The sequence below is a fragment of the Prenolepis imparis genome, unplaced genomic scaffold, assembly GCF_030444845.1.
Source record: "Prenolepis imparis isolate NDT839.2.m4 unplaced genomic scaffold, iyPreImpa1.0 SCAF_1, whole genome shotgun sequence".
In the NCBI taxonomy this organism is placed as follows: Eukaryota; Metazoa; Arthropoda; class Insecta; order Hymenoptera; family Formicidae; genus Prenolepis; species Prenolepis imparis.
In genome coordinates this window covers 16652253-16672324 of record NW_028141159.1, presented here as the reverse complement: position 1 = coordinate 16672324, position 20072 = coordinate 16652253, and the positions used below count along the sequence as shown (strand labels likewise).

Sequence of the window (20072 nt, the reverse complement as noted above, 5' to 3'; positions counted from 1 at the left end):
GATCCGTGAAATATGCACAACAGGAAACACGAAAGGGTGTCTTTAATGTACGCGTAAATCTCTTTAAACGCGCTCGATATTTGTTGTACCGAAATGACACATTCGTTGATTTAAAAACCGGGAAAGTATCACACGCACAAGTCTTTCTCTCCCGAATAAGCTGGATAGATATACATAGATACGGATATAGGAAGAGAGAATCTCGCGCGATACCTAGTCTTGCGGTTGACAATCGGCGAAATATTATGGCCATTTCCGCTCAAGCGTCAAACGCGGATGATACACGTTCCTTTTCACGGCGACGACAATTCCCTCCCCTTCCCTCCCCTCACTTCCGTTCTTATTCGACATAACGTAAAATACACCGCACAAACCTCCGTGCCGTCGTCATTTTCCCGCCGGCTATTTACGCTCGGCCATTGTTTGAGGGAACCGCGGATTAATTTCCCGGCGTGCGGCGGAAGGGACGGGTCGAAGGGCACAATGTGTGTATATATGCACGTGTATGTGTGGATTAATTTGAGATTGTCTTATCATAGAGGTGGCCGCACGTATAGCGCTATCCTCGCGAGAGCGGTTTTCGTCTCTGAAATAATGGAATTTCGTTGCCTATTTTTCGAGCGACAAGTGAGATGAATATTGCACTGTTATCGGATTGTATTTGTCGCATTTTCTATTGACAAAAATAATATTTCGACAGCCCTTTCTCTCTAACATTTTCTCCTATAATACTATATTATTAAATGACACATAAATAACCACACACGCATCGATTCTTTCTCAAAATTATTTTCTCTCTTTTTCTTTCTGCTGTGTACTTAAATATTAAATCATGCATGTAAATCATGCAATTATTTATATTTTTATATCTTCTCCTTTCTTTTCTTTTATTATTACAAGAGAATCTGTGCCCGACATATTAATAATTATTCCTACTGTATTTACGGTCACAAATAGTTTAATTCTATATTAATAGATCGCTAAATTATTAAATATTTAATGTCATCTAATATTTATATATCATTTAATATAACATCGCGATCATGGATGGTCTAATTACATAATTGCAACTATCTATGATTGAGAGAATGAAAGATTATCGAAATAGCGTGGTAAGACTTGCCATTGACACTCGAATTGCGAGTTGTATTGCTCCAAGACACGCAATATTTCTTCGTGTGCAATCTCCGCGTCGCTGGAATTTAGAAAGCTCATCGTTTGTTACCGCAAAGCGACGCGGAAGTATTGCGAAAGAGCTTTGGATGTCGCGTCTGAGATATGCGGAATACCACGCAGCTATTCAGCAGCGTCTCTTGACGGAGGAATATATAATATGTACAAGACGGTGTTCGCGCACGAGAGCAGGACACCCCTTTTATTTGGGTAGTGAACTCGGGGCGCATTCGCCGATGGGCATACCGCGTCTCGCTTGAATATTTCCGTAATGATGTACGAGAGAGATACCAGGCTGAGAGTAACACACACCGCGAGAGAGTAGATAGAACCTAGAAAGCTTCGCTCACACACACGATATAGGTACTTCTCACCCTACTCGCGTCTTTCTCTCGTGGTATAAAATCCGAATCTATTCAAAACTGTCGTCCCGATTATTCTCCGAATATTCTCTCTATTTTCGTAGAATTTATTTAAATAATACCGGTGGAATATATATACGCGTGAATAGTAGCGAACTAAAGTGAAAAAAGAAAAAAAGAAAGCTGCGAATTTTTCGTAACATTGCCATGGAAAAACAATGCGCGAAAATAGTCGAGGTAAAAATTAAGTTTTTCGTTACAAAGGGGCAAAGGGAACGACCAAAAAAAATCGGTAACATGGCGAGTCATCAGTCATCGCGAACGAATACATATACATGTGATTTTCGAAAAAGACACAGATGGAACGACAATCGTCGCCGTGAGACAATCACGTCGCACGTTTGCGGTTTTAAATTCCGTAGACGCGGAGGTCGAGTTAATAGGAATCGGACGTGTGCCCGCACTCCAATATTTCAACCGGATGAGTCTGGATTACTGGAAGGAAAGCCGTTTTCCGACGCCTCTTTTTCACCGCCACCCTGTGCGCCGGTTTTTCTTTTTACGCACCCTTTCACCGCCACCCTGCGCGCTTTTTCCGCCGATCCCAGACAGCGATTTTCGGCTTCCTCTCTCCTGCGACGTCGTTCGTCGAACGCGCATTTCCACATGTCATCGACGACAACGACGGCACTGGGGAAGTAAAAATGAGGAAACAACCGCGCGATGCTGTGGAAGTGTCGGGAAATTCGGTGGAGCACTATCTTATCTCGATACTGTCGTAAAGAGTCGAAAAAGTCTTGCATATATATATATATATATATATATTCGCGACAACGAATAAAACGTCGATACTCTCGACTGACATGTTTGCGTCGCGCAGTCGAATTTGTGTCGAGTCCCATCGCGAGAGAAGAGAACGGAATTTATTATATCCCGTCGCATTCTTATGCATTATCCCTTTGCGCCGATTCGAGTAATAACGTACACAGGATATCTCGAATTCTTCGCGTTTCCCATTCATGTTCCTTTTGTATGTATATGGATCCAGTCAGCGGGTTTCGAGATTGATATTTGCCTCGTGGCAAAAATGCCGAGGCAGACCGAAAATACTTTTTAGGGAATCTATACGAGTGGAACGCGAAAGTTTTCGCGAAAGTTTTTACGATAAATCTCAATGAAAATCTACAACGATTTACAGAAACGTCAAATGTATACTATATATATGCCCCGAAAAAGGATATTCTTGTGTATATACACACACGTTTCCTGTGTTCGGATGAATTATCGCGAAACTTTCTTGAAATTAACAGATAGCTCCCCACGCAGCAATGTCAGAAATTTTCGAAAGGAGGGGAAAGAGATATTTAAGCTTATACATACGGCCCACACACATGCAAGACGAAAGACCATTAAAACGTCTGAACGTTATAAGCTTCGCATATGTAAAGTCGGCGCATTTATCATACGTCTCAAACTTCCCCCAAATTTTCGCACCAAATCCACGCTATATTTCGCAAGGATCATTTAAGGGTGGCCCCGGGTGCACACGGATCAACTTTTAAACGCGATCGTGTAAAGCGCGTTTATGCACCCTCGGGGATCAGTAATAGCGAGCTTAACGCGAGCATAAATAGATTAATTGGCAAAACTTGGCGACTCTCCCCTCGTGTACGTATTTATAACGGAAGGCTTTACATAAGCTTGCGATATCCTCCGTGAACACAAGCACGGCCGTGAATCACGGCGCGGCAAGGAACCATGTCGTACAAGGGAACGCCTCGTTGAATCTCGCCCTTCGACGCTCCTAATTGCGCGATAATTGCCGGCTGCAAAGTCGTCGTCGCGTTCGAGTCATGGTGAGAAATACAGCGCGAAATAGTTTTTTCCCCTCTTTCAACGTTCGCAAACTTCCTTCTTCGCGCGACGCTAAATGAACCACTTTAAGCGCGCAAAAAGGAGTAATCATTTTTTTCAATCTTTATTCCACGTGTAAACATTTTTCACATTCGCGTTAATAAGTGTTATTAATAAATTAATAAATGAGGAACGCGTTATTAATAAATATATGTTCCTGATATATAATATCGCAAATTACATATGTATATTAATAATAATGTAAAAAAATTAAGGATATTTCGCGCAAGAAGAAATATGATTCGAAGAATCAATTAATTTTCCGAAACAGCATTTAATTTCTAATCCCCCTTTCTAAGTTTTCGGGAAGGTGCCCGTGAAATTTTGACAAGATTACGTAGATATTTGACGATAACGGATATGAGTAGGTGGGATAAGTTCATCCATCGGCTGGGCTAACTTGGTTAATTTATGGCGGACAAAGGGGAAAACTTAAAGCGGGATAGATGGGATCGCCGGGAAGTGGACCGAATTGTCGGCGTTGCTCGCCGGAAATATCAGGCCGGTTTCCGCACCAGACGTCACTGCACTTGACAGCCACGTTTGAATGTAATTATGCCAATTTAATAAGCCGATCCTGCGAAACAGAGAATCGAGCTGACGCTTGTCATCGTGCGAGACTCGCGAGAAGGATTTATTAACATTGAATGAAGCCAGAGGTGTCAAGTAAAGCCTTTTGTATTATGTAACATTTAATATTATCTGTCTGCGCAAAGTAAAATTTCGATTGTTATTTTGTGGAAAAAATTTTGGAAAGAATATATATAATTTTCTATTATATAATAGTTAAAATAAGATTTTCTTTTTTAACAAAAAATATTATTTTCCAAGAATTTGTTAGTTTTGTATTTTAGACACGCACATATATATGTCATTTCAGGTTGCATGAAATATATCTTTATTGTGAAAATCAAGTATAAAATGAAACGAATACATAAAATAATGAGTACGTACACGTACACATAAAATGAATATTTAGAATCAATTTAATTTTACGAGGAAACATAATACGGTCTTTTTAATTTTGTGTTGAGTGAAATGTCTTACGTAAAACAGAGGGAGCAAGTAATTGCACAGATTTTCACATTTTACGTAACAAAAGAGAGAAAGAGAGAAAGAGAAAAAAGAAATATCAAGTTTTATTTTACATATTTACACACTTTTCTCAGAATATTTGAGAGTTAAGTTAGTCTAACTACTATCGTCGTCTAGGCTTCCTTAGATAATCTAACAGAACAGGCTCAAGAGCCTTTTCATTATCTCGCGAGAGTGCTGGAAGATTCAGGAGACAACGATCAGGTGAATGACATTTAAACTTGAAAGGAAATTGCAATTCCCGAGAAATCGCCTTTAATTATAAAACATGTTATTAAAAATTATGTAAAAATAATTTCAATAATGTTGATTTAATCGTAGAGTATATATTTTATTTCTCGTTTAGAAAATACTCTGAATTTGAGGTAAAATTTCCGCTAGACAATAGAAGAAGCTTCTTACACGCAATTTGGAGTATTAATAAATTTCTATGCAAAAGTGCTTCCCTCCCCCCTCCTTCGCGTAGTTAGAACGAATAATCCCTGTTAAATCTCTTTTGATTAACTTCACTTGAACTTGTACGTCTCGCATGAAGAGCTTGACACGTATTTATCGTAGCGCGTAAAATCTCCATCGCAAGAACCCCGTTGGCCACGGCCATCTGGGTCAACGGATATAATTGCTTTTGTCTCCTCGAATATTCGCCAGCTGACATTAATCCGGAGCGTGTCTGTTTCGCCGTATCTGTTCGCGACGTAATAAGAGACTTATTCTAGATTCGATCGTGCGTCACGTTTTCATTAGTCAAAGAACGGTGGAAAAAAAAAATATATTTCCTTGTTCTTCTTCCGCGAGAGACGTTAGCCGCCGACGAGTTCCTCGGGTACGAGCCCTGAATTTGAAATCAGCCGCGGCGTGTGTCGCAGCTCATATAAGTTGGTCAAATTTACATTTTGAACGTGTGCGACGGATTATCATCTCTCCGTAATGCAATCTCTCTGTATAAAATAATACGATATCTAATAATGTGTAAGTTGCGTGTATTAATAACGTTGGAAGACTTCTTATCAACTCGCCCGCGTGTTGGTTTACAGAGAGAGACTTACATCGAGTGGGAGACGTAATGGACATCTCGCATTCCCGCCCTCTTTGCTCAACAATAGTGGAGAGAAAAGATGCAGGGAACGGGACGGTTAATTAACGGGGCGGACGAGAAGTAGGTTTCAGTGTATTCGTGCTGCGGAGAGCGCGAGCAGGCGAAAACAGATTTTTCACCGGCCGGGGGACTGGAAAAAAGTTGGTCGCGCGCGATGGAAAATGAGAGGATGATGCGACGAATAGAAGGGGAGAGAACTCGGATCACCTCGAGGCATTTCCAGCTGTATCGGGAAATGGAATACGTGATAACCGAGGCTTTTTCGTTTTGACGAAGTACGAAAACGTAACTATATACACACGTATGTACACAATAGACCCGATTCGCGCCGAGTTCGAAAAATCGCGAGAAAGACGACGAATCGCGTCGAGATGTCGAAATTCTTACACGTCAGAGAAATTCGCGCTAATCAATGTTATATATAATAGTCTTATTTATATCATTTATGTAATAGAGTCCGCAAAGGAAAACTCGTATAAAAATTTTGTAGCTTTTCTTTTTTTTCTATCTCTTTCTCTCTTAAAAAGTCAGAAAATGTTGAAATGGAGCGCTGCATCAATTAAACATCGAGCGAGAGATGTAAAAAGTTCTGGAGCTGTTGTTCAATGAGTTCAAAGAAAGTTGCGATATAACGTAATATTAGCGCGCGATATTCCGCACTCTTCTCAAATAATTTTATTCGGTTTATATATTGAGGCTGTATGATTATCAATGTCATTGCAGTTTTGCAAATATTTCTCTTCGTATATGAATCACTGAATCGAATAATTTAAGTAACGGCAAGCTGTTATATACCGATTCGTTTATTAATTTATTTAAGAAGAATAATATTTTCGAAAACTGCCTAATTGTTCGATTAAATAAAAATCTGTTTAAATGACGATAGAAAATTCGATATGTACGATAATAGTTTCTTGAAGTTTAATTATTTTGGCCATTGTTATCCAATAGTCAACTTTTGCATTCGGTGAGGGATAAACTTTTATTTTATAGTAAAAAAAACATGCCAAATACATACAAATATGTTTTAATTTTCTATTTCTTTTTAACTTCTATTTATTGTATATAAATCCATTTTATATATTTTGCCTTTCTGTTGCCTTTTTTTAAATCAGTTACAATTCAGGGCAATAACGATTGCGCGAGCTTCGTATAATTTCCTTTCAAACGCACAATAGCTCAAACATAGTTTCCCTTTTATTTTGAAATTTTTGACGGATGTAATAACTGAGAAAAAAAAGAAACAATATATAGAAATACAAACAATCTATCTATCTCTGTCTCTTCCCAGCCTCTCACTCGACTGTCCATTCTTTTCAATCGTGCATGAATAAAAGTTGCCCGTCAGACAGGAGGCGGATAAACGCGATCGTAGCAAGATCGATGCAGACAGAGTCTCATCGCGACGATATCGTTGATAGAAGGAACTCCGGGATTAAAGACCGCCATTTAATTTCCGCTTTAACAAAACAAGCGAAACGGCGACGGTCCAGGAGAAAGAGAGAGAGAGGAAAGGACCAGTCGGAATCGTTAATGAGACCTACCCGAATATAACAAAAGTCCCGTTTCTGAATTGCAGATTTTTTCGCGGACGAGCCAAGATAAGAGCGTCGAGGAAAAATGTCACGAATCGCGTCACGCGCCGAGATTACGGATGCGGAATGATTTATCAGATTATATTTTCCAGATATTCCTGACTGGAACATTGCTCCGTAGACGAATTTGAATAGAACATCGGTTGAATTATACATCTTGCCTAAAAACACTCAGTTTCTTTCCCAAACAGTTCGTTCTCGATAAAAAAATAGATCGTTATGCGTTATTCAATAATACAGCGTTATATAGTTTATACGCAAAATACGCTTAAATTAATCATACAACGCAAGTAATTAGTTTGCGGACTTGCCTGCATTTTTATATCGCATATATATATACATGTCGCATCGACGTGTCGCTATCTAACAGCGTAACTAGCGTAAAAAAAAAAAAAAAAAAAAAAACACCAATGTCATCAACGATACACGATGAAGGCTTCTTATCCCGATCTCGCTGTTCCATAAATAGTCGCGGTGGCATCGATTAATCGATTTCGCTGCTTTCTCCAGTAGCGTTCTCGCTCTTTATGATTGAACTTCCAAATTCGCAGTCGAGGATGCGCTCTAAAGATTTTCCGCTCTCGAGAGATTTTCGCGTCCCAAATTCTCGAGCCCCGAAAAGAACATCATCGAAGATGTCAAAGTTCAAGTTGAAGCATTTTCATGCCGCGCGATGATGGCTAAGTTGTTGTCATCATCGTAAGGATCAAGAGGGAGAAAACTTTTAGCAGGTTTACGTCGAAGGGAAAGTCTGAAGGAGACATCACTATTAATACGAGTTCGTAACTTTGCGGAAAATTGCGACGGGATCGGCCTGTTCCCTGTTCCCAGAAAGTGCGTAGGCATCTTGAAAAGCATCATATATATGAATGACAGTATATCGATGACCGATATATCGATGAGCGCGCGGTTTCTCGAACGTCGTGCGGAAAATAAAAAATCGCGCGGACGGAGAGGAGGAAAATGTTAGGAATTTGTAATTCAGACCCCTACGCGCGAATATATCAATTTTTTATTCCCTGTGTCTATAATAAAAATATACGAAAATGGTGAAAAACGTGTAGTCCTCCACGTACACAGTACACATGTACTACAACTTTGTTTAACTTAAATATTCATTGAAATTTAAATCGTAGAACGTGGAGCTCACGGCGCATCGTGGATTTATGAGCAAGCGGGTCAAACCACCCTGCACACAACATCCCGGATAATGTTAGGGGAGTGTGAGAAAAGTGCTGGAAGAAACCACCGGCCACAAAGACGTTATTAATACGAGCTCGCAAGCGCATCCATGCGATCCAACTGGAAATTACTCCAGGCCCTTTCTCTCCTATCTTCTCCATTCCACGAATTGCATTTTCCGTGAGTGTCAACGACCAATTCGGTGCTCGAGAGAATAAAAAAAAAATGAGTGACAAAAATTTAGTTTCGTTTCTCAAATGTAATGCCGTCAATTATAAATTTGAAACGCGAACGAAAGTTGCATGCGATTTATTAATGCTATTATTGTATGAAAAAAGATATGCCATGATTACCACTTAAATTTATAATTCAATGCTGTTTCGACTTTGTTTGGAATAATCGACTAGTAAATATCTTCAGAGAGAATTAAATGAACGAGCGGATCAATGCTTTTACAGATTTATGATGCACTGACATTTTAATTAATTGCCGTGGAGCAGTTACGAGGAGAGCACTCTTAAAATCAAAAAGATCTCGAAAGTTCGTAAAGGTCAGCCTCGTTTACGATTGCTCGATTGCTCGGCCGCGATTGCATGGTATGCATTTTTATCTGGAAAATGACGGGTAATCTGCGCTGACATTTCATGAAAACGCTTTATTGCAGCGCAAGTTATTCTGACAAGTCATTCCGATCTCTCTTGCACGGAACAAAGTCATTCGGATAAAACATCACTTGCGCGACGTTTAAGCCCTTTGCCTACATCAAATAAATATCACAACCGCCGGATAATCTCTCACATTTTATCTAATTTCTTTTCTGTCACGCAGTAGCGCGTATACATATATACCTGTCCTCTCGAAAGAAATTCCTGTAGATTTCATTCATGGTAAAAATATCATATGCGAAACTTCAAAATTCGAGACATGATTTACGCGGAGACGCCCGCTTCTATCAATATTTATCTCGAGGCTTTCATATATATATATATATATATATATATATATATATATATGATTTCATATATATATCAGCGACTGCTCCAGATAAATCTGGAAGCGAAGAACGGCGCGGGAGTCTTCCATTAAGAATCTTTTCAGCGAAATCGCACCGCATCATCATCATCCATTCCGCAGTCGCGTAAATTCGAGATCGTATCCGCGATGGCGACCGCGAAAAGCACCGCGAAAAGTCTTTTCTTTTTTTCTCATCTCTCGTTCGACGTGCAAGAAATCAAATTTCACCCCGGGACATCGGCGCCGGTTAACATTCGCGATCGCGCGCGCGGCTCGTAAATCACCTTGACAAATGCACGAGCGCGGGCCGATAAATCGCGGCGGAATTTTTAATCCGCGAAACGAGCGGAAGAAAGGATTTAGGCGGCGTCAGACGAGGAACGGCTCGACAGGCAGGCGAGATCGGGAAAATGGAGCTCCTCAAAGTGTGGGAATATAGCTGCCGACAATAAGTTTTTTGTGGGGTCGGCGTGATTCGAGGGTTTAATAAAATGAGTCATACGATTATTCGGTTTTTTTCTCTTCTCACATGCCTCGCTCCTCCATCGTCAAATAAAAGATATTTTCTCTTTGGGAGGAAGAATATACAGTATCTCTGGGAGAATCAAATTTATATACTTTCGCTTCGCGCTGATTATCCATATTATTACGAATTGAATATAGATCTCACCTATTTACATATATATTATAAATTATATATATTATTATGTAAATTTCTTTCGTTGCGCGAATATATTTTCGATGGAGCTGCAATCAATGTGGACGCGATTAAAAAAAAAAAAAGAAATAAAAAACTTTATGCATTATTTATACATGCCCGAAATATCAGATGCAATTAATTTGGCAACCAAATTTCTTGCTAAATAAATGTTGAATGTTGCCGGAGTCGCGCGCACGATAGATACGCAAAGTAACAACAAAACTGTTGATGCCGCTTGATCGAATTATTCCGTGAGTCACGCAACATTCCGCTCTCCATGCAAGACAAAAGACCAATATAAAATAAACGTCAAACAGAAAGACGAAGTTGACGAGGTTGGCGTGGTAGAAATTAACTTACAAGAATTTGCGGCACGCGAAAGACGCGAGTGACGTTGTAACTTATTGCGCCCCCGCGGGCTTTAAATTAAGACTTTACTTTACGAAGATTATACATTATGTATATAATATATGTATATTATATATAGGTATGTATGTTCGTGCGAAAGTTATTCCCTAATAATGCAGTAAACGTATTAGTGCGCGTTATATGCGCTCGACTATGGCTTCCCTAAGATGCTGAAATTCTTGAAAAACATGTTAACCCGCGTTAATATAATTACGCAGAAATAATTTATTAACTAAGTCAAGTAGCGTCCAACTATATTCTTATGCGCTGTTCGAAGTTTAAGAAAAAATTCACAAAGACTTTTCGCCGATTTTATTTAATTCGTCTCAACAAAATCTAATCTGAAACGATCAGCATCTAATATGAAACGATAATGTGTGATAATTTTAATTAACGAGTGAAAAGTTTACGATAAAGCAGAATTGAGATTCATCAAGATTGCATGTTATAAATGCATTCAGCAGATATATGTATTATATAGGTATACGTTTGATATTTACGGTCAATATTTGAGATGGATACCCGCCGCGTCATTTATTGTCGGAGAAACGTCAAGTCCGCACAAAAGGAAAAACGAGCCGTCGAGAAACGCCCGGACGCGCCTTTTAATCTAAAAATCTGATGTGCGACGCCGCGTCGGGGGATTCGGCGAGGGCCATTATTTTCCAATTTTACGCCGCTTCGACGTGCAAAACAGCGTCTTACGGTGTCGACAAGTAGGACGGCGTTGGCGCGCGGGAAAAATGATTGCCCTGGGAGAGAAGACGCGACAACAAAAAGATCGCGCCGTGTGGTTCCGCGACGGCGAGAAGTATCTGAAATTCTCGACGGAAGTTTTATCAAGTTTCCGACCTGCTGTGTGCTGAAAGTGGACTTGCGAGGCGGGAGGGAAGAGGGTCGGGGATGGACGCGACGCGATGCGATCGGGGTTGAGAAGGGTCACCTCGAGAATGCAGCTCTTTCACTGTAAGCCCCTCGAATCGCATCGGTTCACCGAGCCTTCGTTACGTGCCGCGAGCAAACACGATGAATTATTGTCGTCCGTTCTCCGCGCGACCTCGAATCCTCCTATCACTAAGGAGTCACGTCCCAGGATATCTCTTTTGCAATAATTTTGCGGGGTCGCGCGATATTACACGCCATTGTAAATAGATTTTGTGCTCGAGATAAAAAGTGACGAGTAAGAGGGAAAAGTTCGACACACTACATTTATACACCAGAGATAGACAAAAATGCTACTCGAAATAGAAAATAAAAACCGACATCAATTATTTATTGTTGCCCGCTAAATTATAAATGCTCAATGTGAAATAATAATTAACTCGCATGTTAATTAAAATAATATTTGTAATATTTACGAATTGTATACACATACACAAATCAGAAATAAATATGTCAAATGTGTATTTTTCGTTAAAAACAACGAGAATAATCAATTGAAATAATTATTTCTCTCATTGTATGCAGTAAAATATTTAAATACTGTTTTTTTTACGACTTACATTTTTTATTTAAACTAGATACATATGTATGTTCATTAGTAAGATTTGTTCTCTCTCTTTAAAGTGTTTAACTTTTATAATATATTTCTCTTTTAAAATTTGCCATATTTTACATATATTTCAAAAGTATCTAAAAAATATTCTTTTTATTTTCGATGTCAGTAATTCAGATTTAACGTTATTGATGACAAGATTTATGATGAAAAAGGGATACCGAGAGGTGATCATATTTTTAAAAGTCAATATATTTCAAGAGCATCTGGATTCTTTCCTAGCCTTTCTTATATAATCATCCAAAGGATCAGGTGTCTTTGACGCGCTGGCAATTGCTGTCCCTGAGACAGCGGCAAAATACGGCTCATTATCTAAGCATTAGTAGATTGGCCGCGCGATATTAAAAGCCCATTAAGCGACACACGGCCACCAAGTGGATAGATCGAAGGCGAGACAGAGAGAAGGAGAAAGAAAAAGGGAGAGAAGAAATAGAAAGGGATGAATGCGAAGACGGTAGACACACAGAAGCAGAGAGCTTTATCAGCGCTTACACACACACACACACACACACACCATACTCCAGAGTTTCGGAGCGTCTGTAAGCTCCAAAATTAAACGGAAATTACTTTAAGCTAATAGGTCAGTATCGAATCCACCACCGTGACGTAAAGCGAAACTACGTGCCTGATTTTCTAGTTTTATCTATCCGGCCTCTCCGCTCTTGCGGAGAAACGCGTCTTTAAACCGCTCTCGGAGAATTACAAATTCAATTGCGAAGCTCGTTTCAGCGCGCGGCGCGATTGCGTTTCTAATGTAAGTTATTTCATTAGCGACTGCGTTGTTTCGGATTAAGGGAATTTTAAAGAACAGTATATATACTCGTGCGAGATAATAAATGCAAAGCGAGATGGGAACAGAAGTTTATGCGAAATTTCGTCAATGGTGTGTGTGTCCTGTGTGTATGTTTTTGTGTTTTTGTGTACGCTCAATATGTTTGACTCGCAATGTCGTAAAAGATAAAGTTGAAGAATTCGCAACTGTGGGAAGCAACTACTATATAGTAGAGGGAGGTATTGTGAAGAGCGCACTGTGTATGACAGCAGTCTACATTTGAACTGGGTCGCGTACGTTCCAAGCGGAATTGAACTCTTCGTCTCGATGCATTACTTCCGGCTTGCCGTGAAGTTTTAAGCCATGTTCGATTTGTCGATACATCGTCGAGGCTGTATACTTTTTAACGCGCGGTTATTCCTACATGCAGTGTTTCGCAGAAAATGAATAAAATCTCTAAAAAAACTTTATCGCACAATAGGCGAGCCGAATAAATTTTGTTACGATTGGCGATATGTTAATTCTTTCAATATACGCTCTTTTTATTTTAGAATTTTTCTATTATAGAAAACCAAATATTTTAAGCATTTTCTGATTCGAGCAATAATCTCAATCATTTTCTGTTTAAATTAGGACGAAAAGAGATAACAATATCTTACCCTAATTAATTTATATATATATATATATATATATATATATATATATAGAGCGATGCCCTTTAATATTTATTTTTTATGTCGATAGGCTTTAAATTATATTTATTAGTTATTTATTAATTAGTCGATTATTATTAAATTCATTAGAGTACTATAGAAATGCACATCCCTACGTCATCGGGCACCAATGACGTCATCGACAAGATTACAATAGCAAACATATATGAGGATAGAATGTATACACAGTCACGATCCTATTATTCTACGTGAACCAACAAAGTGTCACGAAAATAGATGCCGATATATGAATATCGAGAGCTCGACAAACTCATGATTATGGAAGACCTTTGTGGGAGAGATTTTTAGACCCTTCACACCCGTTATTCCGCTAAATGATCAAACTAAATTTATAGCTAAAACGCTCGTTTAAATGCTTCCCGTAAAAGTTATTATTTTTGTTTCTTGTATTAGCCTTCCCGAAAAATAAATGCGTTTTATATATTGCGCTCGCGAGTAAAAAGATCGAGATAAAAGGATCTTTAATCATGCTTGCAAACGTTCTGTTTCTTCTGTATATTCGTTTGCGATTTTCACGATCTTTTCGATTGGAGATTGAATCGCTTCGAGATGCACCGTTTGGATCAGATGCATTTGTAACTAGTCCGACTTCGCGATTTCTCTTACCAATGACGAAAATTACTCTTTGAGAACGACTTGTTTCGAATCGCTTGAACAGAGGAAAAGGAACATCTTATTTTCTCAAATATACATCAAGCTCTGTGAGCGAACGAGCGTTCGTTTGACTGGTGGAAACGAACGCAATTCATTTGATACTCGAAAGAGCGAGCGACGGAAACGCGAAAGTGTATTTTATCCTAAGTATGTAAATTCCATATATACACAGTAGTACGAGTCTAAATTTCTCCGGCTTTCGCGAATACACATATTCGACGCGCATCGCGCTTAAATTATGGAGACGATATTTTGAGACGATCCCGGAGGATAATGAATTGCGTCGTCGACTGTCCGATCTGGCTGTCAGATCCGGTAACCTTGCATGACACGATGATGTTCTAATTTCACCGAACAGTGGTCCAGTTTCCCTCGTTAACAATGGCCGACACTCGTGTATTCCGCTCGCGATCCCCGGAAGATTAAGTGGCCGTCACAAATTTGACATCAGCGAAAGATGTCGGTCGGTTTTACGCTTTTCCAATCTTTTTTTTTCCGGAGAGATAAATCCAGAGATTTGGATGAATTCGGCCTTTATAGAAACTTCGCGGATCGATGAAGTGGCTCGTGAATTGTTCGGAGTGCGAGATGCACTTGTGTTAAAAAATAACAAGCTTGTGCAGCGACGAGATGTTGAATGAGATAAACGGATACATCGGGGGAGGAAGTATTATATTTATCGACGACGATGAAAAACATCGCGAAAGCCGATTTCGAGTTGAAGAAACTGGTAGTAACTGGCGTTCTTGAAAATAAGGCCGACGTCAGCGCAAAGCGCGATATAAGTATGGAAAGAAATGATAAGAACCGCGAAAAAGAGAAAACGAGAAGAGAGACGCGTTCCTACAGTAATATCATTGCGCGGGGAATATATGTCTTGAAGAAAGACGGGGTTGCTTCTACTCCTTTGTTATTCGCTCTCGCTATAGACAGCTGACAAAATGATATTAACATCTCCCGTAAATGGTATTACATTTACAAAGAGAAATAGCATTTCATCGCGCTGTCTATGTACCTACCGAAGATTTAGTAAATGTACATACTTGGACGCAGCCGAAATTCCTCGACGAAAATATCGGATCAAGAATATATCTTCTTCACTAATTTCAAACAATACAAAGAGAACATTCCACATATTCTTCAATTAATTTAAAAATGTGATATTTTTACAAATCTGAATTTTAAAAAAGGCACGTAAAAATATTAAGCAATTGAAGCAAGACATAATCAATATTTCAAATCAGAAATATTTCTTCATTAATTTCAAACAATATAAAGAGACATAAATGTTCGATAATTTTTTTAATTAAAAAATGTGACTTTTTAATTAAACCATTTACTCTTCTCGTGACCGTAATTTGCGAAGAGTTCGATTGTGAAATTATCAACAGTAGCAAAATGAGGCTTTCAAATATATCATTAAACGGATGTACTGATGAACGCGAGAAAATATATCACGAAACGGAATCCGAAATCGATATGCAACGGCAATGAATGAGATTATGCAGCTGCTTACCAGCCGGCTTCGATAAAGGTAATATATGAGGCGATATAGGCGTTAATGTGAAACGTTATAAATGATAATTTCACAGCTTCCGCGATTAATCCCCGAGGCGAGCGAACTTAGCTTCGATCGTATCCTAGAAAATCGAACAATCGAAATTCAATTCGGTTCAAAAATCAAGGCACAAATTGTTGCTGTCATCTTACGAATCGGGGTTATCGCTGATTTTTTTCTCTGTCACTCTACATCGACCGCCGATGCACCATCAATCGGAGATTAACAGCATCGAACACGACGACACAAAGGAAAAGGGGCCGCGGAAATTCGTTCAAACGTATAGACATTTTCCCCGACCTATTTTTTCAAAGCTATATATGTATTTTCGACTTCAAAACACGCGAATGTACCTAACATATAGTATATGTATATCCGATTTCGATTAGCTTGCTATGAAATGGACGAGTAAAGGGACAAAATTTCGCATAACGATAAACATTGCCAGAATGGAGATCCAGAGTATATTGATGTTTCATCAAATATAAATGTATTGGTTTATGACGTGTATACACTTTTTCTAAAAGTGCAAAAGTTAAAACATGCGCGTGCTTTTTAAAAGCCTTTGAAATAAAATAATAATTCAAATGTCCAGTTCATTCAAGCGATCTATATAATTGGCAATAAAGAGAGAGAGAGAGAGAGAAATCTATTTACTATTGTGTGCACACTTATTGTACGTGTATTCTAATACATATTTTATACATTGTATACCAATATGTATATATACTTTAATTCATCGAATATATAATTTTTTCTTTTATATTACATATAAAATTATAAATAGATTTCTATCTCGAATTTTTTATCATGAATTGTATATCGTTTAAAGCAGGTCTTACAGAAAAATATGCAACTATACTAGCATTTAATTATTTCGCTTCGATAGAAGATACGCTGATACGAATTATCCTATCTAAATACAAATCCCCGCGAAAGGTAAACAATTGTATTCATGACGCGGGGGAGGAGAATATCTTCGCAGGACAGCGATTATGTTCGCTGGCGAGCGAGGATTAGGTACAGATTTATCCGGCCCTCGTTTTGTAATCCTTCGCGCGCGGATGCTCCAAGTAATAAAGCGATAAAGGCTCACGGTTGCGCATCTCTTGTATATTTACGACGCCGTATCGCGCGCTTCACCGTTGAATAGAGAGAGTTCCTGGGTCCGCTACGAGATTATCAGTTTCCGTCCCGTGGACGGGACGTTCGCGATTCCATATATTCATCGTTCTAGATAATACGCCCGCGAAAAAGGATGTGTACGTCCATTACGCGATTGCCTCCGCAAGTGTGGGAAAACGAACGCAGCTTCGATGATTAACGCAGGATTATTCTACTATATATTCTCGTTTATATATTGTTGAAAATATCGTTGAATTATAATTTAATTCAAATTAGAAAATCGCGAATTTTAGTTAATTTCAACCAATGCTTGCGGAAAGGTTCTTTGACGGAGCAATTTTATCACCGTCATTAATTCGACCAATACTTTGCCAGAGATTTGAAATCTCGGTCTCTGACAGGTATCGTTTCTTCCCCGCAAATTCGGTGCAAATACGTCCAATTTTACACCGACCATTTGCTCTCTACGCGCAAAGAAACTACAACGCAGCTTTCATCCAATTCCGGAAGATCTGACTTTTCTCGCAATGTAATCCGACGGTATAATCGTGCTAATCCTCGACGTACAATTTCATTCGTCGGATTTTCAGGTGCGGCGAGCGGATGTAATACTTGAGAAAAATCATTTCGTCCAAATGAGATTACGCTATTATTATTAATAGAAAGAGAGTTGAATCGAGATAAATACTGGATGTGGTAGAGGTGAGTATGTCCTTTCCGAAATACACGAATTTCGTCGATGCTATAATCCGCGTAAATTGATCATCGATATGCAACTGTGCGCATAATCCTTCGAGACGAGATGAGATCGATCGAGAGGAAGTGAGAATAGTACATATATATATTTTTCGAGAAATCATATACATTTCAAAATAAAATCCCTACATTATATTCTACATCGTTTTTCTTATTCGAGAAAATATAGAAAAGTATTAAAATCACTTCGCCTACGATTTTATTACAAGCGCGAATCATATATCTCCCTCCATCGAGCCGAAAAATCCATTCTCTCGCGAGCAAAGTACTTGTTTAAAAATTTTAAACTCCTCGCATACGTTTTTTAATCTTACATATTTATTCAAATAGCGATTCTCTTGTCAGGCGGAATCACAATTCGCTGTCGGTTGCGTAATTCAACCTCCGTTTCATTTATAACGTCTCGCTGTTCTCACTTATGCGGGACAGTTGAAAATTTAATTAGCCGCGATCTCTAGCGTCCAGTCGCGTGTTGATTTCATGAAAGCATGGATATTCGGACGGAATAATCGCTCGTTATCGAGAAAGTTCAGAGATTTCGATAAATGTCGCGAAGCATGACAACGTTCCTCGAATTCTGCTCCTTAACGAGCCGTCGCCATTTTTCTCGTTAAAATGTCACATGGCAAGGAATCGCTGTAATAATCGTAATGCCGAGACTTCGTTTAATTCGAAATTATCCAGGGAATCGGATGTCCGACAAAATTATATTTATTGCGAATAAAGACGTATTTTTCTCTTAATTGTTAATTAATTGAATTAAAATAAATTTCCATTATAATATAATGAAGAAGGAGACCTTCTCCCAACAGAATTAAGAAAAATTTAATTCATTCTTATATCTTTCGCGATAATTAATGATCCTTCAGAGAGTCATTATTTACCTCGCAACACAATCACATAAAAAAAGCACACACATAAAAGGAAGAATTTAGTTACAGTTTTACTAAACAGCAAGTAATTACATAAATGTGCCTTGTTAAATAAACATACGCGAATGATTGAAGCGCAATGATTTTCGGCGAACGAAATACGGTCAATACGTAGAATCGCGTTAATTACTTGCCGATATTAAATTGAGTAAACCTGATTATTTCTGCGAAATGGTGATCGATCTTGTTTTTTACAACTACAACGAACTATTTGCTATTTATTTACAGTATTTTTTTATTTTATACCGAGTAATATAAAATTAAAATATCATAATTATTTATTTCCGAGAATCTTTGTTTTTTTTTTTTAATTATCACAAAACTATTAATTTCTTCACGCAAACATTTTGATCGTAAGATAAAATTAAATAATCTTATCTTTTCTTCATGACATTTATTTATGATGTTTGAATATTACATCGCACATATTTCACGACTCCTCCCCTTTCTGAAGGGATCCACATTACGCACTTTCGGATAATCTTTGTCGCACCCGAATCTGACAAACACGCAACTGTCACTCACGATTTTATATCAATAGCTCTTTCTCGACGAATAAAAAAAAGAAGCTATATATTCCTCTCTATATTTTGCGCTCTATTAATCTTCGTCGAGACTGATTTCTTCGATGTATATTACACTTATTCGAAACAAAAGTGATCTGACGTAACACTCACCGATGCAGACGACGAGCGCCACGGCGAGAATCGGCGGGAAAGCCCTCGGGGACGAAAGCATGCTGCGACCGGGGATGTCTGCGAGAAGGATATATGATGCACCCGCGACAAGCAGGGAAAGAGCGTCACCCAGCCACTTTGGAACGGTCTTCTCCGCGGGACCTGGCGGGAGATCGGACTGATGGAGCCACCCGGTGGTAGGGGCGGGACCGGAAGAGAGACGATGGCCCGCGCAAAAAACGAAAAAAAGGCACTATGTGCACCGACCCGCTTCCTTCGTCGGACGGTCCTTCGTCGTTGATCGCTCTTGGTAACCCTTAACACAACCGAAGGAGGATCGATCTCGATCCCTCACTGTCGAAAAACAAAGATCTCTTCTTCTCGTCGAGAGTACCTCTCATTTACTTGTCCCTCGCGAGAGAACTATGTCGGCGCGGTTATCCGTTAATTTTTTTTCCTCTCTTTCTCTCTCGTATACAGATCCCCCGCGCGATTGTAATCGGAATACGCCACGGATGGTACCGGAAGAGAGAGAGAGGGTGGGAGAAGAGAGGGCGGTTTTACAAGGAGGCGCGTCCTAACCACTTACGTCTGTTGCGGCGCTAACGTCGGGACTGACTTTCTCTACGTTATACGGCCGTTCTGCAGCAGTGGCGACGCGCGGCGTCGCGCCGCGCCGCGCCAGATACATCCCGCGTCACGTGTGCGCGTCTGTGGGCGGATGCTCCGGATGCAGCGGGCCGCTGGACGTCCGCGACGCTTCGAAATTC

General features: G+C 39.3%; 2 protein-coding genes across 2 annotated transcripts in view; one reads left to right on the top strand and one right to left on the bottom strand.

Annotated features, from left to right (window-relative positions):
• LOC145933046 (uncharacterized) overlaps positions 1-19931 on the bottom strand; it is a 73126-nt gene extending 53195 nt beyond the window's left edge. Inside the window, exon 1 of the mRNA XM_083032444.1 lies at positions 19303-19931. Coding sequence (XP_082888570.1) covers positions 19303-19363 — 61 coding nt within the window. The 5' untranslated portion in view covers positions 19364-19931. The remainder of the gene's footprint in view (positions 1-19302) is intronic.
• Rpl29 (ribosomal protein L29) overlaps positions 1-20072 on the top strand; it is a 215893-nt gene that overhangs the window by 82924 nt on the left and 112897 nt on the right. The gene's annotated exons all lie outside the window — the stretch shown is intronic.